Source organism: Rhea pennata, chromosome 3 (genome assembly GCF_028389875.1).
Source record: "Rhea pennata isolate bPtePen1 chromosome 3, bPtePen1.pri, whole genome shotgun sequence".
Lineage (NCBI taxonomy): Eukaryota > Metazoa > Chordata > Aves > Rheiformes > Rheidae > Rhea > Rhea pennata.
Genome location: NC_084665.1, coordinates 102,933,864 through 102,958,266, shown reverse-complemented (window position 1 = coordinate 102,958,266; position 24,403 = coordinate 102,933,864). Strand labels below are relative to the sequence as shown.

Below are 24,403 nucleotides of genomic sequence, written 5' to 3'. Positions count from 1 at the left end.
GCAGATCGAGTCCTCTGTCTCCGGCCCTCTGGTTTTCCGGGGGATAACAGGGTCTTTCAAAATACACAACTGCATTTACATGCATTTGGATACCCAGGAGGGTCCTTGGAAACCGTGTCATCTGTGGCTTAATATAACCCAAGTGCCGAGGTGTCATGCGGGCAGAGTCCTGATCTTACAGAAGTTAATGAGACTTTTGTTGTAGGTTTAGATGGGGCTGGAACTTTATATCATTGTGAAAACAACAACAGAAAATGACAAAGCCAACACAAAAATCTCCAAACTTCAAAAATGTTGTTATTGCTTACCTAGTCACGCACTTCCAGCCTGGTTTTGACTTTATCCTATGCAAATTATCCCCGTGATTTTAAAGATTCACATAATTTAAAAGATTACTGCCTACACTTTAATTTGAAAAATAATTCATGTGTGAAGATAAGCATTTACTTTAATCAGTGTAGAACTTTGGACGAAAATATTTTTTTGGCTGGAAAAGGAAGCTGAGAATACAGAACTCTTATCTGCTTCTTGTGAGATAAAATAAAATTGAGCTCAACCCAAAACTGATGAAATTAATCTTATTTTCCTCCAAAAGTGTCGAGTTATCAGATAATTTCTATTGTGGAGTGTTGCTGTACTGAGAATCTAGATAAACAAGCAATTGGCAGGGTTTATCTATAATTATACCAGCTGCTGTGGGAATCGAGATTAGTTCAGCTCTAGTGAATTTAATTTGTAAAGTGTGAAACATTGTCAGTCTCATTGTTTTATAAACGTGGAATAAAAAGCCTGTGACAACCTGCAGGTAGCCAAGAAACCTCCAAGCATCAACTGGAATTAATCTGCCCAATGAATATTCACAGTATATACACATAAACAGGTAGATTTAGAGATGAGACTAATCTCAGTAATTTTTCTGCCTGCTGAGCCCACAGCTATCCTTTCCCAAACTTTATCATCAGAAATGTCCCTATGTCTACTAGAGAGAGCTCCAGCCCAGGTAGAGCCTCAGCGGTACCTACCCCCGCTGCTGTTGTGTCCCTGCGTGTTTGCAGCCTGTCCTGGAAAAGACAAGACCTGCCCAGGGACCCTATAGAGCTGCCCCTATAGAGCTGCCCCTATAGAGCTGCCCCTATAGGGCTGCCCCTACAGGGCTGTCCTAGCCTGCGTCACCAGCGCTGTGGCTGCTCTGGACCTGGGCAGGTAGGACGCAGCTGAGACCATCTCACGTTTTACCTGCTTTTTTGATACTAGGCTTGAGACAGCGGGTGTGCCTCTCTCATTTTCCACCGTACGTACGAAATATCCCTCCATAAAGTCAAAGAATCCAGGCCAGACTTGCAATTTTGCACTTCAAACAGTTGAAGAGAAGCTTAATACATATAAAACCAGAAACAGTTATTTCTTAGGAGTAATGAAATAAGTGTGGGTACACTACATTTTTCACTATTTCTGCTAATAATATGAAAGTATTCAAACTTTTAATGGTGTTTTTAATTCTTAATGATGGATTTGTCTGCTTTCTAGCGAGCTGTGAATGAGGACACACCACGAGCACTAAGGTTGTTTACAGAACCACACCTACAAATGTGCTTAATTGCAGTTAGTGCTCTTATTATTTATTTCATGCACTGTTTTTTAAGCCTTATGTCATAATTAAATTAGTTGCGTGATACACAGTATATAGAGATACAGATGTAGGTAGACATGCATATATACATACACGCGTGTGTGTGCATGTATATATTTGTATGTATGAATAAATATGTATGTATGCATATTTAGATGATTGATATCATGTATATAGTGATCAAAATAGGATGATGCAAATGTTATATCATACTGGAATTTAAATGTGTATTCTGATAGTTTTCATGGAGAGGATTTGGGATGAACAGTGCCAAAATTTTGTATCTATAATTTTAAACTTCCACAGCACTTCAGTTCAACAACTGAATGGATATAGATGATGAGTGAAAATTAATGCAATTATTCCTCTGAATTTTTTAAAAAGAGGAGAGTGTCCATCAAGAAACATATACCCCTAACAATGTTTTTAACGGAAGGTGAATAAGCAGATTCAGCCACAAGGAATATATAAAATGAATTAGCTCTTCTCCCACAGAAGTGTGTATGTTCTCCTGTCTGCTTTACAAATTACAGATTATAAATACATGGCCTCATTATCTCACCATTAACATCTTTTCTGTGTTTCCCATAAAAATGATAATATTTTAATCAAATCTCTTTTACTAGAACCTATGTCACCAAAAACATAATATTACATAGTATTGACAGAAAATAGAACATTTTCATTTAATCATTTCATTTCAGCATTTCGTTTGATCAAAATGCAACAATTTTCCAACATTTTTTTAAAAATACTTTAAAATACTATGATGAAACAGTATTTTTGACCATCCATGGCTGCTACTGCTTCAGTTATTTCCTAATCTTTGCGGTGAATTAAAGCAATTTTTGAAACTTCCAATTGTCTTAAGTATATGTAAACCTTGTCTTCCACTTCAAAAATAATCTCAAAATTTTAAAAACATGATGTTTAAATGTGTAATCTTAGCAGTCCTGCCATTAGACAAAAATATATCCCACTTCCTTCAAAGATTCACTGCATTAAACATATGTCAGTAGCTTGCTGCTTGAAAAACGATGTTCATTCTACATAACTTATGATAGTTTAATTGCTGTTTTCATTTTTTCTTTTATCTGAGAGCTTGACTTTTGGATATCTGTTGGAGGAAAAATGAGTGCTGTCGTGCAATAGAAAACAAGCAGGTCAAGCTCCCTGCTCAGCCCTTCTCCCACTGGCTACCTTGCTGTGGAACATATATTCACTCTCTCTCACTGGAGCTGTTTCATTATTGATACTCCCTTATTTATATTATATGATGGACTATATTTGTTGCATATATGTAGTATATATAGAAATATCTTATTTAAGGTCTATTCATGCACATAAACACACCCACACTATAAATATAACAACTGATAACTAATCCATAGGCCAGAATTCGGCCTTCTCACAGTTTCTTGCGGGCCCAGTGATGGACTACAGAGCTGGTCTATTCCTCAGTGATAATTTAATTACCTATATAAAGTGCAACAGCTTAGGAATGGCTTAAGTCATATTTTGCCATTCTAAATTTGGGCTTCTGTATCAACAAAATTTATTTAATTGTGTATACATAATAGAACTAGTGCCGCAGGAAAGTAATAGAAGAGTCTCGTGTTTTATGCTTGTGGCTCTGGATCAGAGTTCTGTTGTCAAGCAGTCTAACATCTTCATTTCTTGTTCCCAGATTCTGGGTTATTATTGCATTCTGAACTGAAAATTTTGCTCAGAATATTTTATCAAAACTGATGCATTCCTTCAGGAAAAACCAGCTTTCTCCCATTTTCTGGAAAACAAAAGTTGAAACAATTTCCAGTTTTTCCTCAATAGTTGGATTTTTTAGCATGTAATGCATGTAAGTGATTTGTTGGTCAGAAGCCCAAAAGAAAGGAAATTCTATGGGCACAAGGCCTAGAAACATGTTACGTCCCATTTTACTTTAGTTAGATCAGGTATTGCTGCACACTGCAATTAGGGTAATATATTAAAAAGAAAAAGAGAGTCTAGAAGATAATTAAGATCCAGATCTCTTGTAAATCGGAATTTACAGATTTACAATTTACAGATTACAGAATAAAAACATATTAACACATTAAAGTCAGCCAGGAAAATACTCCAAAATGCAAATCAGAGTAAGAAGCAGCTGTAATTTCCCTGGAGCACTAAAAAGTAGTGCCACACATAAAACATGCTATTGGAATTGGTATTTGCTAAGAGGAGTCCAAAAGCTATTTTCCATCAACTAGTGAAAGAAGAGTAATTCCTACTGTTGGCAGACAGGTTTGTTTTCTCCTTTTAATGATAGCAGAACTGATTGCAATTGTATGCATTCAGATCTTAAACCTGATTCTTACTACACAAGAAATTTTTCATGTCTGCTTTCTGGTTTTGGCTTGTAGGTGAAACAGTCTACATTATTGCCTATTCCTCCTGCATAGTTCTCATCCTAGGAATAGTCCTGTTGACTCTTCTAAAGATCAGGTAATTTAACAGGAATATTAATTTTGGTTCTAGGAAATTGGAAAAGCAGAAAATAAACTGTTTCAATGTAGTTAAGGGGTTGGCACTGCAATTGTCTTTAGAAACAGTCCAGCACGTCCCAGAGATGGAAAGAGCCGACACTGCAGGTGTTAGCAGGACGTGGTGAAATACGAGGCGTATCTACAAGGCCCTCCATTCATGCAGAGAGCCGGGCTTCAGAAGCTTTCATTTCCTGTCCCATGGCAGGGGAAGGTGAAATCTGAATTCAAAATTCTGGGGGGCTACCGTCTTAGCCCTGTAGCAGGCAGAGGTAATGCAGAGAGGAAATGAGAATATTCAGCATTATAACATATTTAGAAATCAAACCGTGAATGCTGCTATTGTAGTTAATATTGTTGCCAAATCCTATTATTGCTGATAGGATTTTGTAAATATTCCCCCCCACACAGTATGAAAAGCTACACGTTCAGCAGCGCTTGGTAAGAAAACAGAAATGTGCATTCACTTAGTTAAATGAAAATGGTCTTTTCTTAAATGATACATTTTCTTGGACCAAATTAAATGGCCAGATTTCAAGAATTACACTGTCAGATGATAGGTAACAGAACATGATGTAGCAGGAGCTAAATATAGTGGGAGGGATATTGAGTCAAATTTCATCATTAAATTCAGACGCAGATCAAAGAGGAATGATGAAGAAAAATGCAAAAGGAAAGTCAGGATATATGGGAATAGAGGTGTTCTCTTTAGGTTAGCGGTTACAGGAATATCAGCATATAAATAAAACTTGGATTTAAAGAACACAGGGGATGGAAGAAAGAACAGCACATTAATAATGGTGCAAGGAATTATTTTAGACCACAGTGTTCATCATAAATAGAGGGGAATTTTGCCACTGATTTCAATTAAGCCAAAGTTCAGCCAAAAGCTGTATAGTTTATTGTTAAACACATGCACATTCTTTGTTTTCAGAGCCTGCAGAACAAAATATGAGTCAAGAAGTCCCTCACCAGACCATTCTTCTGAAACGTTTATGGTCCATTATAAAAGTCACAGATGAACTACTCTGTTGCCTATGCTTTTTAAGGCTATTCTTGAAAGCCAACCTGTTGAAGATACACGATAATAAAGTATATATTAGAAAGCCTACTATAAATTATGGAATTCTGTAGTTGCACATACAAAAGAGTTTGATATTTATTAACACATATTAAGCCTTCCACAAGCTTAAAAAAAAAAAAAAAAAAAAAAAAATATATTCTTTTTCATTTGTGTAGATTCACAGGTCTGTCCCAGGCTGCACATTTATTTCATCTTTAGATTCACACAACAGTGGTATAAATGCTGTATCAGCATGAATCTGGCCTTGCAACACACATAGGACTGGCAAAATTTGAAACCTGCGCTTCTGATCTGAAGTCATCTGGTGGAAAAGAAAGGATTCTGCTCAGAAACAATTTTGGAGAGTTTTGAAAAAAACCCACATATTTGGTTGTTTTGTACATTAGGTTCCCTTAATACAGGGAGAGCAAATATCTAGTGAGGTATTTGTGTGGAAGCACTCACAGATAGGCTGTCTGCAGTTTGATGGTAGAGCACTTTCTGGGATAGGAGGAGATCCGGTTTTAAGCATATTCAGTATGAAGAGAAATTAAACTATCTGGGCTAATGCTTTGACCACTATGTTGTTGCTGGAAGGATAAGGCACTACCATCTCTGGGTATTCTTTCTCCTCCAATATGTTGCAATAAAGATGAGCATTATCAAATTGAAAATGATAATTTTGGAAAACATTCTGGTGTTGAATCCCAAGTGGACAGAGCTACTTGTTTGGGGCCTTAAGTGAAGTGCCTACTTCTCTAGAAAGACAGAAGTTAAGACCCGTTCATCACCTGTGTTTCCTATTCATTGTTTCTAGGCAGCACTCGAAGTGCCTAATCGCACATGCCATGCACTGTACTGGGAGTCATGGTCTCTAATACTCCATTCTGGATCCCACTTTGTGGCTTTGAATTGTGGATTTCACTCTGCAGCTAAGTTATTTTGGTAGGGCTAGGCTTTTATTTATTATCACCTGGCTGCCTTTGTTGTGTCTTTGTCCTGGTTCTGGTCCGCACACAATAACAGATTGGCATTCCTTGTATTACCATGTTACCCTAAGTAGCATATGTATTATCTTTTTATGATAACATGTGATGAATTAATTTGATTTTGAATTTGATAACTTTCAATTTTGTGTGAATCCCCACGAAATGTAATTCACACAAAAATATTGTATATCAACAATGAAATATTGATTCAGTTCCAAGTTTAACCATGATTGACTCAGATCTAGGACTAGAAACTCAAAATTTCTGACATGATCAGAAGAGCAGAAATCTCTACTCTTTAAATTGACTTTTGTTTCTGACTTTGATAGCTTGTGAAATGATTACTGTAAGAGCAAAATCTGAGGTGTACAATCCTATGCTGGAAAGTTTTAGAGATTTTAACAATTATACCATATATTATTCCTCTTTCCTTGGAACATGCATAAACCCAAAAGTTCCTTCTTGTTTCACAATCAAATACTATTTCATTACTAAATCATTATTTCTATAATAATGCAATAGATATAAAGAATGGAAAATTGGGTAGTTTACTAATCAAAAAAAAAAAAAAAATCTCCGTCAGCTTACCAAATAACAGCATTTAGTATATCTCCCACCATGAAGGTTATCTGGGAGTTAATAGAGATATTAACACTCTTAATCTTCAAACCATAAATAGGAAAATTTATGAGAATATTCTTAAGAATACATTCTCAGTATTGAATAAAAACATTTCTTTATTATAGGAAATACACAGAGGAAATTAATCCTTTGCTGGTTTTCAGTCTGACTTTAAAAAACAATAATGCAATGCTGAACAATCTGAGTTGTGAAATTTGCAGAAGTCCATTTATATTCAGATTTAAATAGACCTCTTTATTCAACTAAAAGAAACATAAAAACTTTTTATCTTAAAACTTTTATTTTCTAATAATTTTATATTTAGATGTTAGGAGCTCTCTGCATACATGCACTTACACATATGCACATATACACATATGTATTTGAAACTGCAGGTAGGGATGTGAGTTATTATGAAAAAACAGAAAAATATTTAGTGGCTGTTATATTACTTTTGTAATTTTATTGGCTGTCTTTATTAGGACTGACTTTAATGCTTAATGAAGAAGTTTATTTTCTCTGCAATATATGTAAAATGGATCTATATCACAATTCTTTATGTTTCAGACTGATACTGTATTTTGTGAATTGCAACTAAGTGTTAATTATTAAATAAAGGAATTTCTGCTGTGATTATCTGTATTCAAGTGACTTAACAATTAGTTAGAACCTAAATCCTGAACCTAAATTCTAACTGCTTGAACAAAGAATATGCAATGTATGCTGCTTATGTAGCACTAGCTACATAAATCCGGTTATAATTCTGTCAATAACATTTTCCAAAGAGTGAGATCCTTCCATTTGGCTGTTTTAGTCTGATCTTCTAAACATTTAGGAAATACTTAACAATATCATACACCATGCAAAGCAATTTCAGCCATATGTGACAGAAGTGAGTTCTTTTATAACATTCTCATCATTAAAATATTTTCCTGTGAAGTGAGACATCTGCACCTAATTCTCAGCTGAGGAGAGTTAAGCTCACATTGATGTCACTGGGAGAATGACTTGGGATTCCCAGGATATAGGTCATTTTGGGTAAGGACACTGCATGCCTGCCTTCCACTGGAGCCAGGATGCTGCACACTGAAGAAATAAAGATTGATTGGGCTAGAGGAGGAAAAACATGAATTTTACTCTTAAAATACACTCATTTGAAAAGGGGATACTGGGTTCCAATATTTGCTTTGTTTATGCAGTTTATCTAAGGATTTTTTCATATTAAATGAATACACAGTTTGGGGGACAAATACACAGATCTGTTCCTTATGCAGCATCCAAGATACAAAGCTGTAAAGTCAGGTCTCCACTTCTCTTGTCTTACCACAGTGAGTCTTGAATTCTTCAAGAGGAGGATTTTTCTTAGCCATCTCTCCTGTTTGTGAGGTGAGAGAACACACTTCCTGGAGAGAGACACAGACTCAGCCTTTCCAGCATCTAGAGGGAATTATACCCTGGTCCTAGGTGTCAGATCAAGTCACTAATACAGCAAATGGATGGAAGTAGGACCATCACCATTCCCCAAATGATGCCCTAAAAGGGGAATATCATTTACCTCTTTCAAAAATGACTGTGAGTGTTGCTCCATCAGAGAAAACCTTGTCGCTGGATTCAAGCTGGTGAAGAAAACTGAATGCCGCTCATGTTGAGGCACTGGAACAGTACCATGAGGTGGGGAATTTTATTACTGACTTTCCCAAGATATTTCCCTGATTGACATACTATTTCAGACTACATACTAAAGTAATTCAGTCTCCCGTGAAGTGTGTAGGGGGTCTCAGACATCACTTACAGTGCACTGATTTCTACTTTGCAGTCGAACATCTAAAGTTAGATAATGCCTCATTGAATTTTCAGACTCCCAACTCCATTATTTGATGTAGCTTTTAATGTCTAGTTAATGGAGGGAAGAAATATGTTTCCCTAGTTACTTAGAAGAGATTTGTCAGCTATAAAAGCACACAGGAACAACTGATAAAAAGGTAATCCTAAGAAAATGCACTCAGAATGGATTACGAGGTAACAAAGTCAACACAGACCTACATGTCAGAGTGACAGTTTATATTTACTAATGTCGTGCATGTGAGCTGGTCAGTCAGAGCTGCTGAATCTGGCATTCTACATAAGCTTATCAGTTTCAGTAAACACTGAGATACATTTTATTTCATCTTTAACATCACACATTGCAAAATCACCAATGTATTTAACCAAAAGGGTAGGTGACAATTTCTTAACAAAAAAAATCCTTGCTTTGACATCTGATTCGAAGCACTACGTTGGCTTTGTCTTTAGTCCTTTTACATGCTGTAGCAATGAAGACCAACACTGTGTTAGAGGAGGCCTGCAGAGAAAAATGATCTTCAAAAATGAAACACGACAAAAGAAAAGCATTTATCAGCAAGTCAAGAATTGGAAAACAAATGTCATCTTTCATTCAGTTTTCCATACTGATTTTTCTATTTATTCAGTTCTTCAGACACTTCAGGTATCTTCCCTAACACTAATTATCGATGTTATGTGAACAAGACAAATATTACTCTCTTTTTTTAAAGAGAACTTAAGGCAGTCTGAGAAATCATACAAAAACTGAGTGTCAGAGAATCCTCATTTTCAGGTATTTAACATAGTAATTAAACGGTATTTCTGGACCTTGAAAATAACTCTATTAACAGGTAGATCTTATACATACACATTCACTCTTTGGACAAGTATTACTTCCTTTCAACAGCATTGATCCCAAACACAGGAATTTACCTCACAGTCTTGCAGTCTTCATTCAGTGGCTCCTTATTACAATAATAAAAGTTTTATGCACTCAAATGACGCTATTAAGAAAGGAAAATTAACCGAAGCCTCTCTGGACTTATTCACAAGATCAGAATATTCACTTCTTATTCCCATAAACCCTGGTTATACATGAAAATGAAACATTAAATTGCTGGTCCAGAGCCAAGTTGCCATAATGTAAAAGTTTAAACTACAAAGCAAGTGGCTACTGGAAGACATTAGCGCTATCCATGTAAAGGATCCATGTCACTGCTGTCCTGTGAAAGGCACTGAAGAACAATTATTCTCATCGCTAATGGAACTAATCAACTTCTTTGCCAAAAAAGCCTTTGAAAAACTACAGTATCTTGCCCAGCTAAAGAAGCCAGTATTTGACCTTCTAAGTATCGCCTGCAGCATGGGGAAAAAACTATTATGAAATTATTAGAGAAAGTTCCAGTAAATGTGACATTGGTCAGTTATTGTGGATGCTGCACAGGTTCAGACCAGGGCACAGACCAAAGTCTGCTCTGGCAACTCCAGTTTACTATCTCCACGGCCATGGCACAAGTAAGACAATCTCCATGCTGTTCTGTCAGAGCTCTATAGTGACTTTGATACAGTGAACTGCAGACAAAACAATCTTCAAAGCACTGAAGTATCCTCTTGCATCTAATAATTTCTCACTAATAAGACTCACACAAAACAATCAGTGACTACTCTTTCTCTCCTCTGCAGGTTCTCCTGGTCTATGCTACCCCCTTTCCAGCATTTATATGTGACCACAGCAAAATAAGCAGGGAGGCATCATGTGCCCACATTCCCATAGTGTGAGCCAGAGAAAACTAAAGCTCACCTTCAGGATGAAGTAAAAACAATATTCTCGTTGTGGGACACTGAGAGGGTCTGAGAGAACAGGAACTACTCACTGTGGGTCACTCTGAAGATAAACAAAAAGTTTTAAAAGGTCAGAAGCATGGGAGACCAATGGCACCATCAATATAGTTCTGGCCATGCTTTGGAACAGATATAGTCTCAACTGCTTTACCGCATGCTCAGCTCACCGCTGCCAATGTGTACAATGCGTGCTCATGCCACAACTACTGGATTAGGCTCTGATGCTAAAGGTCAGTATACGTCTATTTTGTGAAGCCAAAAATTAGTTGTTAAAATGCTTAGTATAGACAAAACAACGTCAGTTCAGGAAGGCAGAGCCATAGAACTTTACATGCCTAACAAAATTTAGTAATGAGAACATGAGACGTCTAACAACTCCTAGCCACGTTACAAGTAAAGAAGGATTTTGTGGAGATTACTCACCTGGACCCGCAGACCTAAATTCATCCCAGGTGGCACTTTTGGCACATAAATGTTTTTTTGAAGCTGACTCTATGTTTCTTCCTCCTTTGCAATGATCTTGACAAACTATCTGTGATCTCCACCCTGGATTACTGTAACTCACTATGTGATTGAAGCTGAATGTGAGCGTAAAGTACGGGATCCAGATGTGACTGTTCATCTTTTCTTCTGCTCACATCCTTACAGAACAACGGACTTGAACCTAAGTCTCTCCACAAGCTCTCAAGTAGTTTCTAGAATAGACTCAATAAAGAACTGAGGCGTTTTAAGTTGTTCATCTCGATGATGAAGTAGGCATCCAGTTTCAGAGAATCAGAAGGATGGAGAATCAGGAAGCCTTAGAACGGTAAAATGGACAGCCCAGACGCTAAGAAGCCTATGATATGGCATTCACAGAGATACATCTGAAAACTTCTCCAGAGTTTAAGGGTCCCCTAGAGCCAAAGTTAGGAATCCTTCATGGTAGATTAGGATACAGACACGTTGAACTCCTCTCTCAAAGAACTGAGCAGAGTTAATTCTCTTATTCCAAAGTGAAAGTTGGGTGGTAGTGTAACATTCACTTTTACTGAAAATGTTGCAGTTAGAATACTTACTAAAAAAAGTAGACAATATTTATTCAGCTCACCAACATCTTCCAGGACAAAACTCTTATCTGTTACAGAGATTCTTTTTCTCATGTTTCTTCCTCCTTTATAATGATCTTGACAAACTATCTGTGATCTCCACCCTGGATTACTGTAACTCAGTAGACTTTCTGGTCTCAGCAGTTTTTAATTCTGTCCTATAGAGTGGCACAACTTTAACTAGGTTTACTGGAAAGTGTATTTTTTTTTCAGTTCTAATGTAACTTAATGGTTAGATCCATTAATTATGATACCAAAAAAATGTGTATTTAAACACCTGCAGGTTGAGTAGCAAGCTGACCTCAGATCTTCAATTGTTTAATACAACAGTCAGGCTAATATTTACAAGGTGGGATGCACCACAACTACTTTCTTCTAAGAAAAATTTACTTTGTTTGAGAAACTCAGTCTTCCTGCTCATGTGGATTAAACATGCTCCTAGGATCTTGGATGGAAGAATGCTCCTCAGACCTTACCTGTGCAATGGATACTTTATCTCAATCTGACCTAATTTTTGCATGCACAGAAGCAAACTGAAGAGGAAATTGTATTATAAACAGAAGTGTTATAGTGTGATTAGGCACCTTCAGGGGAAAATGGCATCTGAATTAGAGTGTCTTGAGACGTCAATTCTGGCATCTCAATCAGGCTTAACTACTAATTACTGGACTAAGTACACCCTAAGTACCGCTGCACGTTCCTTACTTTACTGGATTTAATCCATTACAGAATTTTCAATCCTATGGATGGCTCAAGACACAGTTACATTAAAGTTCACATTTGATACAAAGGCCACAGTGACAACAACGTAGTTTATATTGGTTTTCACTATCATCACAGCATAAACATGGACTGTATTAAATTTCTATCTTTAAGCTACATGGCACGCCAAGTTTGACTTTCTTAAGCTATGCCAAGGAACCTCAGGAAAGGTTCACTAGGGAATTTCAAAGGCAAGCTAAGACTCAGTTGTAACTTGGCAGACTGAGTTCCAGACAACTATGATCCAGCCTTTTCCTTCTTTACATGTTATCTTTCATTTTCTTTCATCTTATCTTTTCCAAGCTTTCATATTTCAGAGAAAAATGGAGTATATGGAAAAAGGTCATAGTCCAGGGTTTTGGACTTCTACGTCAACAGGTACTTTTCAGAAGAACTATAGATTAAAATTAAGCACACAGAGAATTACCGAAGAATACTGCACAAACAATCAATAACAGTACTCAGGTTTCAGGCTGAAAAATGAAAATATTTTCATGGAATATTTGAAGTTTTTAGAGATGGTAAGACTCTTCTTTGAATTTGTCCATTATTGATCTACAAATGACAACACAGTTCACTACCATCCAGCTGAACCAGGACATTTAAAAGTTACAGCACCTCTACCACAAGACTACAGAGAAAACCTGTAGATGGTTCTCTCTGTGTAAGCTAGTCCAGTAGAGTATTATCATGCTCAAAAATTCGCAATTTATGATAAGTGAGAATATCAATTCATAGATTATAAAATGAAAAGTCAAAATGTTTGATAAGATTTTGGACAAAAATCTAGTCTGTTCTATATTACTACTGTGCTGAACAATGGCTGAAAACCTTGCTATTTTTTAGTTGCTTCAGATAATCAAGTTTTAACACAGTTGACGAAAAAGGCAACTACAACAAATTTAACATATGTAACAAATAAGGAAATTTGCATTAGATTTGGAGGATCTGGCAGGCTGCCATTCACCACAAAGTCCTGGAACCAAGAGAAAGTCATCTATATATTTAACAGATGTTAAACAAAATAAAAATATAAAAGTGCTATTGCTAAAAATTTCTTATGGTGAATTTGGCTTCATGTTCATAACACAACTGACTTGACAAATGAAAAATATAGGTCCAGATAAATAAAATACACAATAGAAAGGCCACACACAATGTGGGATCTCATAAACTACTGCAAATATTTGTACTGTTCTAAAGTCATCTTGATAAAAATTAACTATGTATTCTCGGCTTCTAACCAATTTTTCTAAAAAGAACTTACTTTTAACTTAAATACACAGTAAAATGTCCTGGTGTGTATACATTTTCTCATCTGTAGAAGTACAAAGCATATGGTTCTGCAATACAGTCATTTATTTCTTACTTGCAAATCAGACAGTGCTTGACAAGACACTAGATTACAGCAACCCTTCCCATAATAAGAAGTTATATCTGGCTTCTATTTTGGTTTTCTACTGAAATGGTTTTCTTGAATTTGTTTTCTTAATATAAATGGCCTTGGTCAAGGTCTATGACAAATGAAATAAATTTGTAAAAAATATTTCATTTAATTGATGGTTCCAGTACTGAAGGAAGCTTGTGCAACCTTTGAGTTTGTTTTCTTGTTCAAAGCCATACAGATGAAATTCCCGGCTTCCATCACTGTGTAAAGATTTACTCCCTAAAAAACAGAGATAAAAAATGTTAAGAATAATAAATACAGACACTGAAAATGCTTAAACTGCACGTTGTCTGGGTCCAGATTCTAATTTTTGCAAACAAAGGGTCTGATATATAGCACAGGGAAATTATGGAGAGGAATAGAGTTATACTGGCTTACACAATAACCAGTTTCCTATTGTTTGAAGAATTCTGCCATTTTGAGGGTGATTCCTGACCCTAACCGCAGTGCATGGAATACTGTAGTAATATCTTTCACACGCAGAGGAAACTGAAATAGACAACTGGAATAACAGCTGGAAGAAACTAGAAGTGCAGTTTTGAAATACGTGCTGTACTTATTTATCACTGAAAACTATGAAACTTCATGTTTATAAATTAAGTATCCCATTCACAGTTCAGGCAAATGGAGGAGACTTGCACTTGAATTGGCAACTGAGAGCAGCGAGAAATGGGATCCTGTATTCTCTTAAATAAATATAATCTTCTTGAAGAAATTCTCTTCAATTTAAAATTACAATTTACATTACTAACACAACTGAGCAAAAAAAAATGCAGATGACTGATCTGGCTAAAAAGCTGTTCCTTGAGCAATCAACTCTTTTTTAAAAATAATGTAAGACATTAGTATCTCTTGATTGCTGAAGTGCAATCAGATCACTGATCAAGGAGGAAAAAAATATTTTGTTATTAGTCTCCTGAAGTACTCATGTAGAGTTAAAGTTTGAGAGTTAGATCACAAAAATGACATAAGTACTTGCTCCAAAGATAGGGATTTAAAAGTCAGTAAAGTTTCTTCAGAAGAGAAGAAAAAAAGGGGAATTGAACTGTCAATACACTAAACAGACAGTTACATAAAACTGGGGGAAATGTGTTGCTGGGCATTGAAGGGTACAAGATGTATCACACTGGAAATACACTTTCATAACATGGATTTACGCACTACAGTCTACTAATGCATACACTTGATTAGATGCTTAAACCCCTTATTTGTCCTAGTACTTAATTCCATGTTCTACAGTAATCTTTGCCATTTTCATCCTTATGGTCAGCTAGATGTGTTACTGAGAACAGAAATTATTTCACGTAAATAGAATAAAAAACATTTTTAATTTAAAACAAATGTTTCAAAGTTTCTGATCAGCTCTAGTACTTAGCACCATCTAAAACATATTGTTCAAATACGTCCTTTTATGACTTTGACATCTTTAGAGTTATAACAAGGGTGATTTCATTTCATTCTGTTTATCCTTTATTGGTCATTACTTAGCTTTAGTTTGTAGTGTGCTATTGTCCATAATGTCATCTAAAAAATTCTGAGAGCATCTGTGCTTTTTTAAGAGAAAGAAATGAGAAACATGCCACCATAGACATACCTGGCAGTTGGGCAATGGAAGACTCCAAAATAAAAAAGAATAGCTATAGAAAATTCATATTTTCAACACTGTAGCACTGCATAATGTGATATGTGCCGATAAGAAACATATGTTCACTGTTCACATTCATTAAATGGAATACAAGCATCTCTGCTTGTATTTTCTTTCTTATTGTAAATTTTCTTTCTTATGTAAGTGTCATGAACCAAAGAGGTTTGCATGAGGGCACAAAACCCAGCATTTACAAGCATGATTCATAGATGGCAATGGGAAAAGAGTAGTGACAAAGGTTCTTCTGTCAAGATAGTATGTCTTCAAGTGGATGCCAAATATGTACTTAAATGTGTTTGGTAACTGTTCCATATACTCAGAATTATTCTCTGATTCCACGAAACATAAACACATGTATGTCCAAAAGCATCTCTGATCTTGGACAAGCAACCTAAGTTGGAACCCTCTAAGAAACTAAATAGCTTCTAAAAGAAGGCAAAATCCTTTAACTCCCATTTACTTCAATTAATCAGTTCTCATTCACCACTCATAAATACCATGTCTATTATCTCTCTGAACTTTAGGTTTGCTGCCTGTAATGTGAGGCTAATAATTGCTTCTCAGAAAGGCTTATTGTGTGCTAAGCACTTTGAAGGCATCATAACCAATAGAACTATTACGGTAACTGCAAAGGAACCATATAGAAACTATCTTTGTATAAAGTACATTTCCCTACAAATTTTCATAAGCATTAATGATCTATGACATAATTTTCTATTCATTTACCATGGTACAACAAATAAAACTCTTTGTAGATGGACTCTGCTAGAAATTTACTTTGCCTTTACGCTGCTAAAGGTTAACTTCATATGACACTTCTTGGTTATGCCTTCCGAAGAATGCTACAAAACCAGCACTAATTATTATTTTGATGTATCCAGTCAATCTGAACACAATAATGAACATTTAAATATTTTCCATCCTTTGGCTGACACTTTAAGCAACTTCAGTCCTTACATGTAAAAAGACCTCAGCTTCTCATAAAATGAGAGCTTTAGTGCATAGCCAAAAGGAACAAGAGAAAGAGCTCCTTAGAAATGGACACTGTTAGTAATTATAATTTCAGTACGTGCCATTATACAAAAAAGACATATAAACAGATTGTTCTGATAATAATTACAGAATTGACCATGGTACCAACAAGAGTCAACATGGCAAGACCAAATCTCGTATATTAATATAATAATTGTGAGGGTCCACATCTACATTTGGGAATTTGTCTCTTCTTAATGGGACATAAAAGGGTCAAGAAGCAAAGTCTTGTGCTATTGCATAATCTAAAAATAAAAAAGGAGGAGAACTAAATATGTTTGTCAGAGGACTTTTTGTCAGCCTTTAGGACCAGTTAGATTCCTGCGTGAAGACCAGTTTGTCCACAGTTTAGCAAATCTTCAGTAAACCTGGAACCAGACATATTTCATTTAATCAGGATTATTTTATCTAATTGATTCCTTTTGCTAGGAATCAGTTAGAAAAGTAGAAAATGGGTATTTTGCCCAAGCAAAATAAAAGAGCCTAAGTCTGAAAAGCATACAGCAACATAAACTGTGTGAAGTGCATGATCTCTCCCCATTTCAAACTGAATATTTTAAGAACTGTGTTATTTTAAAAGAATAAACATATTCTTTGTGAAAAAGCAACCCCACAACACCTCTAAACAGCTCAAAACAGAGTCCAGTTATATAATGGCCATTTGTGATTATATTTTTCCTATACATTTATCTGACCTCTAACCAGAACTCCCTAAGAAGCACATGAAAGCAGATAAGCATTACATTGCACTCTGTAAGATACTAAATATGATTTAACAGTTTGCAGGGGATGTACAATTTGGAGACAAGTTCCATGATCCTTCTATTGCCAAGGAAGATTATTAGCATGCCTGCCACACTGAACTGCAAATAATAGACAGTTCCCCAATAATTTTTATTTTTGTGTGTCAGAAATCAGGCTTTTTAAATTTCTTCCTACAGTAGTTTAAATATAAACCACACAAGTATCATTTTTGGCAGCTCTTTATATGTTCTGCTTTGAACTTGATTCTTTCAAAGTCAATGTCTAAGTTAAATGTAAAGTCATTGTATTGCCTGAGGTCGTAAGAACTCATGATGCCACATTTCTAGAATAATGAAGACCAACAGGAAGACCAGAGTCCACATCCATTGGAGGAGACAGTATTAACAGATTCCCAGGAAAAATGAGTAATTGATATGGCAATCCCAGCAGGGATATTATAGATGGATTTTGTACTATATTGAGAGGTATTAAGTGAGTATATGACAAATAGCAGTGTCCTGTGCTTTGGCTCCAAATACTGCTATTCTTTTTTGCAGAAATTTTGACAAAATATTAATAAACACTATGAACCAAATCCAAAGGCCTGTGACCTTTGTGCAAAGCAGAGATCCCCTTTGTCTTTCCAATGAAGAGATGATTAGCCTTCTGGGGCAATGTCTACACTAGTGAATTTTTGTGGTAACTGAGGCAGAGCATTGACTCAAAACAATTGCTACCGAGTTGCAACATCATATCTCTACCTACAGAGAGAGAGAGAGAGAGAGAGAGAGAGAGAGAGAGACGGTTCAGTCAAATTCCTGTCAAATAGTCAGATTAGTTTTCACTATTGGTAGTGTAGAAAACATTAGTCGTGTTATAAGTCAAGCAACGTTAAATCATTGAGCTTGCAAAATTACCATTTTCTCTCAACACCTTGTACATCACAAACAATTGTCAGGTATGAATCTCAGGTTTTGTAGAAAAATATTTTTTTCTCTTACAGTTTCAAAAGGTAGAAAGTGAAGATATCTTACTGTATTGATCCCCAAACCATTAAGCATGTATATCACATCCTCTGTGGCCACATTTCCAGTAGCACCTTTTGCATAGGGACAACCACCCAATCCTGCAACAGATGAATCCACAACAGCAACCCCCATCTGGAAAATAATAGCACAGAAATGACACATCAGCAGAGATTATTATTTACAATTATTCATAAAAGTTAGACTATGCTAGCTACCATAGATAAAATGCATACTTCTCCAAAAATGGACATGTTCCACAGTGGAAATTCCCTATAATGATCTCAGTCCTGACATTTTTATAAGGTAAGACTCTTCAAATACAGAATATGGAACCGAGAACCAATGGCCCATTTCATGTGATTTTGGCAGGTAAGACAATGCTGTTTTAGAGTGAAACAGAATTTTATGCTTTCTCTCTATGTCTCTACATGTTGTTTTTAAGTAGCTTGCATCTAATCCTGCAGAGGCTTACACACAACGAAAAACAAACAATGTGTTTATTCAAATGTATAATTTTAAGCATATGTATAAGCATTAAGTCTTAATATTAGCATCTGACTGTGTCTTCCAAAAGATTTTGGGTCACTTATCCTCTAAAAATGTCTTTTATATTAATAGCTATCTGTCCATGAAGAGTGTCCCTCTTAGCGTTTTCCATCTTCTGATTTTCTTTTGTCTTTCCTCTTTATCACATATGATGAAACCTGTATGTAAATAATTTTGTGGAATTTTTTTCGTTCCAATTTTAGGAGAAGACTATAGGGTATTTCACCCAGGTAAAACACTATAGTTTAAGGAAAAAAATATATTTTAACATATCTGTTAAAGAGTTTATGAGTTCAAATTAATTGGAAAAAAGATCTAAAGGACTTTATTCTGGTGAGTCTGATTTTTTCTTTGTTTTCAGTAGCCACCAATCTAGAGGAAACAGTCTCCCAGAGATAAACTTTTCACCCTGGCAGAGTCTTGGAGAAGCAGTCAAAGGTTCCAGTTGTGAGGGTGCTTTGAATAACTGAATACCTGGATATCATGGAAGTTCGGCATGGACATAGATTCTAACCTTCACTTTGCATATTTTTTAAGAGAATTATTTACGTACAGTGTTAAGTTTGCTCATTTAAATTAAGGCTTGGAAATATAACTGATCAACAGCCTTCCATGATGGAACGACTGGCTAGGTTGATGAGGGGAGAGCAGTCGACATTGTGTACCTTGACTTCACCAAGGCTTTTGACACTGACCATAACATCCTCCTAGAGAAGCTCAGGAAGTGTGGGTTAGACAAGTGGACAGTGAGGTGGATTGAGAAGTGGCTGAAAGGCAGAGCTCAGAGGGTTGTGCTCAGTGGTGCAGTCTAGTTGGAAGCCTATAGCTAACAGAGTCCCCCAGGACTCAGTACTGAGTCCAGTCTTGTTCAACTTATTCCTCAATGGCCTGGATGAGGAGACAGAGTGCCTCCTCTGCAAGTCTGCTGATGATACCAAGCTGGGAGGACACACCTGAGGGCTGTGCTGCCATTCAGAGAGACCTGGACAGGCTGGAGAGTTGGGCAGAGAGGAACCTCGTGACGTTCAACAAGGGCAAGTGCAGAGTCCTGCACCTAGGGAGGAATAACCCTAGGCACCAGGACAAGCTGGGGGCTGATCTTCTGGAGAGCAGCTCTGCAGAGAAACACCTGGGAGTGCTGGTGGATGACAAGTTACCATGAGCCAGCAATGTGCCCTTGTGGCCAGGAAGGCCAATGGTCTCCTGGGGTGCATTAGGAAGAGTGTTGCCAGCAGGTCGAGGGAGATGATCCTGCCCCTCTCCTCAGCCCTGGGGAGGCCTCATCTGGAGTCCTGTGATACCTTACTGATTCTATGATTCTAACAGGTAAGTTCAGAGACCTAACTGTACAGCAAGATGATTTCTGTCGCTCTCATCCTGAGGAACCTAACTGCTCCCATATGTTCAACTAGGAGTCTGAGTTTCTTTCTCACAGCCATAAATACAACTAGCTGGCAAAGCAGCCAAAGGATTATGCACTGTATGTTGCAGTTGCTAAGTATCCTTTTCAAATGTACCTGTTTGCCTCACTTTATATGTGTGGGTTTTTTTGTTTGTTTGTTTGTTTTGTTTTTTAGTTCTGAAATAATCTTCCCTAAGGCTTTGTTGTACTTGTTTCTTGTTTTAACAGTGCTTTCCATAGTCTTATCATTGGTCTCATAGGCTGTTTAAAGTTTCAGCAGTTCTGGAGGGTAATAGTAAGAGTAACACAAAGGAGTGTTGTCCCAGATCCTTCTCTAGAACAGGGAAAATTACCTCGAGGTAGGTGGCTGCTCCCAGCCTCTAATAAAGACCTCAAAGGACACAAAGTGCATAACCATGACAGGCAAGACAGTACTGTTTCATATTGTTCACACAATGAGGCTCTTTGAGGAGGGATATTGTGCTTAAAAGTACACTAATCTGTGAATTATGGAGTGAATCATCAAAGTACATGTTTCACATTTCAGTCACTTGTCACACACTTTGTTTGTGTAACCCACTGGTCAAAAAATGTGTTATTTAACACATCTGTGTCCAATACACAGAGGATATGAGTTTATGATAGCTTTCAACTAGAAATTCTGTTTCTTTTGCACTAACTGCTAAGATTCATGCATTTATTCTGGAAGTTATTGCTTTAAGCTCAAAATGGTAGCTGCCAGGCTTGCAAGTTTCTCTGCAGAATCACAACTAAAGCTTCTTACTGAAAAGACCCCAGCTACAGAAAAAGATCTGGCGAAAAAGTAAAGGAGTGTAACATGTAGATGTGCCAGTGTGATATGAGCATGCATCCCACTATCAAGTCTGCTCTCTCTCAATCTGATTTTCAGCCTTTCATCAGAAATAACAATTTACTTCAGAAATGAGTGTTTCAAAGAGGAAAATGTATAAGAACTCCATGTTCTTCATGGAGTTTCCCTCCAGCTGGCAGATTATGCCATAACTGCTAAACAAGGGGCATTCCCTTCGCTGTACTCATTCTCAGTAACTTTTACATGGACATAAAAGTTATAGATAAACAACATCAAAACTGTCAAACTCTCAAGGCATATCAACAGACTAAAGAACAACTTCAGTATGACATAAGTAGTCATTTTCTAATGGCAGCAAATTATCTCGTGAAACACTTGCCTTTGTGCAAAAATGGTAAAAAAATCAACAAAAAGCTGTATTTGGTGACAAAATGGGTTCTGAAAACAGGCAGAATAGTATGCCAGCTGAAAGCTGGGGAGAATTTGGAATGGAAATCTCATAATATGGAAGTATATATTGCTTATCAGGATCTACTGAAAGTGTTCATAAATACCTGGTGGGGTCCTGGGTCCCACAGCAATGCAGGCAACGTAAAGGTAGCATGAAGTACATGCCTTTGTTGAAGCAAACCTTAACAATCTTGGGCAGCCTCATCTGAGTTTATTCAAGCTACCTTCACTGGAAGCTGGAACAAGCTCAGTCAATTTTCCCTATGTGCATGCAAGAGCATTAAAGCGATGCCTTCTGCTGGCTAAGCAGTGGGAGCAGTAACAGGTAATGATGGTTGGTCTGTGGTCATTATGCCATCAACTGTTCTGGCTAAACAGAGAAGAGAAAGCCTGTTCACAGCTTTACATTGGTAACATCCTCATACAGCTGCTTTCATGCTACTATGAGACACTTCAAACCATTACTTCCCAGAAGCAGGGTATAAACGTGTTTATACTTCTATAACTATATCTGCATTAGGATGGATTTGCCATTTTAACGTTCAGCCAATTGCAGACAAGGTCTTAACATTCATGGTGTTGCGTACTGCAGCTCAGACTAATCTCCAAATCTCACGTCTTCAAATTAGTGTTCTTAACACATAATGAGTGAATGTCTCTTTTAAGATATTGTGCCTAAAAGTTCTCTTTACCACACTTCTGCTAAGACGTTTATTGCAATATACAGCTATTTCAGCAGCAGGCTCAGTTGCTTTCGCATATACTTCTTTCAGTGACAAGCAAATACAGGGCATTTTCTGATTCATGTGTGGAATCAGTGCAGTTCATCTCCAGCACAGCCCCGCTCAAAAAGTCCTTAAATAATCCACATTCCAAGATCATTCTTACAGCACTAAAACCAGATGTCTGAAAATATTCTTCAGCAGTACTACTAACTAATCTGGGGTTAATATTACTGCCTAGCCTGTCTCAGTACAGAGTCTGAAACTGCAACTAATATATAACTTCTTTGCAAGTTTGGGCAGCTCTGAAACTTTTACAGCCCTTGAAAAGCATAATGGGCTCTAAAGCAAGAGCTAGAAATCAAGGTAGAGTGTAAAACAAGGCCTCATATTCCATCACGTGCACAATACTTGTCAGGCTTTCAGAGGACATAATGAGTTCCAAGCCTTTCAGCAGCCTGAGCTCGCAAAACATTCACTGTCAATATATCCTTAAAAAGCCCACAGTCTCATTGTCACTTTCTGACAGGCACTAAATTGTGCTGCGATTCATGAGAATTTGCACTGCAGCTATTTCATAGGATATGTCCAAGACGAGCACTCACTGAGCTGCTTATGTATGGAGATGTGCGTGGGTGAACAATGGCTTGGCTTCCAGGACAGCTTAAGTGCTCCAGTCTCTTCTGACACTTGTAGAGCTTTGGTAATCACTAAATCCCTGATAGTGGTCCCTGAACACCTTCCAAACTTTAGCTCTGGCTGGCTTTAGCTTACTCTCTGGAGAAGGCAGAAGACTTTTTGCTGCTGTCCCACATTAACTTCCTAGCTCCCCAATGAGAAAGCAAGGAATTAAAACCATTGGTTTTGTCAAATAGCCAATTTTAACAGGAAACTATTACTGCTAGTGAATAATAAATGCTTCATATTTCTCAGTTTGCTTTACTGCCTCCCTCCCCTTAGCTTCTTGTTGGGACAGTCAGACTGCTTCTTTACTCATCTTAAGCCTGGTTTCATCTGAGGGAAATGTAATTTTGTTTCTATCCTAATAATGGCCAGTTCAGCATCACTAACTACAGACACTTAACCTGTAACTCTGAAACTACAGACCTATGAATCAGAAACTATAAACTAGGTTTCATATAAATTAGGATTTTTAAATTTTGAGATTCATTTTTTATCATTTGTACTTATGAAGTATCCACAAGGTCTGGGTAGGAAGCAGTACTCCTGGTATGCTACTGTATATGCACAAAATAGTAACAGATCTGTCATCCCAGAAACTTTAGGGACCACAGCCTTGTGAAGGTCAGTACCAAAGTGCCTTAAAGTTAGGTGCATTTAGCTATAACAACATACCACTATATTAGTTCAGTGTTTGCACAAAGAAGAGAGGAAGAAGTACAAAGAAGAGCAGCACACATTAAGTAAAAGATTGCCCATGCAGAAGTTGCTACAAGACTGCTAATTCAAATTGCCCAGTCTTGCAGCCCTGTCAGTGCCTGTGACACTGTAATGCTGCGGCACTGTCATATCATTGTGTCTCAATGGCATCGGTCTGTTACCCATCACTATTTGGTATATCCTAAGGCAAAAATCCCTCTCCTGGCATCTTTCCTGTAGAGGTATAGATTACCATAGAAATACAAATAAACATGCTGGTAAACACTTTGTAAGGTAGCTGTGCCCACGGAGACCCTTTCACTAGTTATAGCACCAAGTTATCTAAAATCAAGGTTTGCCATTCCCTTTTATTTCAGTAAGACAAAGGCATGCAAACAAGTACTATTTTAGTAACTGATCTGTATTAGTAACTGAGCTGAATATATATTTTCACACGTAAAACAGTAAAATGGGACACCATCTCCTTCTGTGGAAACACTGCAAGCCAATTGCATTTCCTTTTTGCTTCTTTTTCTCTCTGCTCTTGCTAAAGGGCATCACAGAAGAAAACAACATTTTTCAAAGTCAACTCCATCATTACTGACCACAGGGTGTCACTGTTACATTAAGGTCTATAATTTCCTGTTCCATCTATTTACAAAATTAATATATTCATGAGGAAAAAAATCCTTTTCTTCTGAAATGTATTGAGATGCAATTTATGGTCAAACACACAGCATAAAATAGATTAATACAGCATTCCTTTAACTTACTGTACACATCTTTTCATATTGTTACTGACGCATTCATTAAGCAAAGCTTGCAATGACACCTAGAGTT

The 24,403-nt window shown here is 36.9% G+C and overlaps 2 protein-coding genes across 9 annotated transcripts in view; one reads left to right on the top strand and one right to left on the bottom strand.

The window, feature by feature from the left end:
* GFRAL (GDNF family receptor alpha like) overlaps positions 1–5,171 on the top strand; it is a 29,310-nt gene extending 24,139 nt beyond the window's left edge. Inside the window, exons 9-10 of the mRNA XM_062571106.1 lie at positions 4,030–4,111; positions 5,084–5,171. Of these exons, the coding sequence (XP_062427090.1) occupies positions 4,030–4,111; positions 5,084–5,171 (170 nt within the window). The remainder of the gene's footprint in view (positions 1–4,029; positions 4,112–5,083) is intronic.
* A 3,796-nt stretch (positions 5,172–8,967) lies between these two features.
* The window catches only part of HMGCLL1 (3-hydroxy-3-methylglutaryl-CoA lyase like 1), an 89,457-nt gene continuing 74,021 nt past the window's right edge, over positions 8,968–24,403 (bottom strand). For 4 of the 8 annotated variants that reach the window (XM_062572920.1, XM_062572915.1, XM_062572917.1 and 1 more), the window contains 2 exons: positions 18,205–18,363; positions 8,968–14,001 (listed from right to left, as the gene is read on the bottom strand). In XM_062572920.1, coding sequence (XP_062428904.1) covers positions 13,888–14,001; positions 18,205–18,363 — 273 coding nt within the window. In that variant the 3' untranslated portion in view covers positions 8,968–13,887. The remainder of the gene's footprint in view (positions 14,002–18,204; positions 18,364–24,403) is intronic. The other 4 variants (XR_009958026.1, XR_009958025.1, XR_009958024.1 and 1 more) reach the window with 4 other exon arrangements.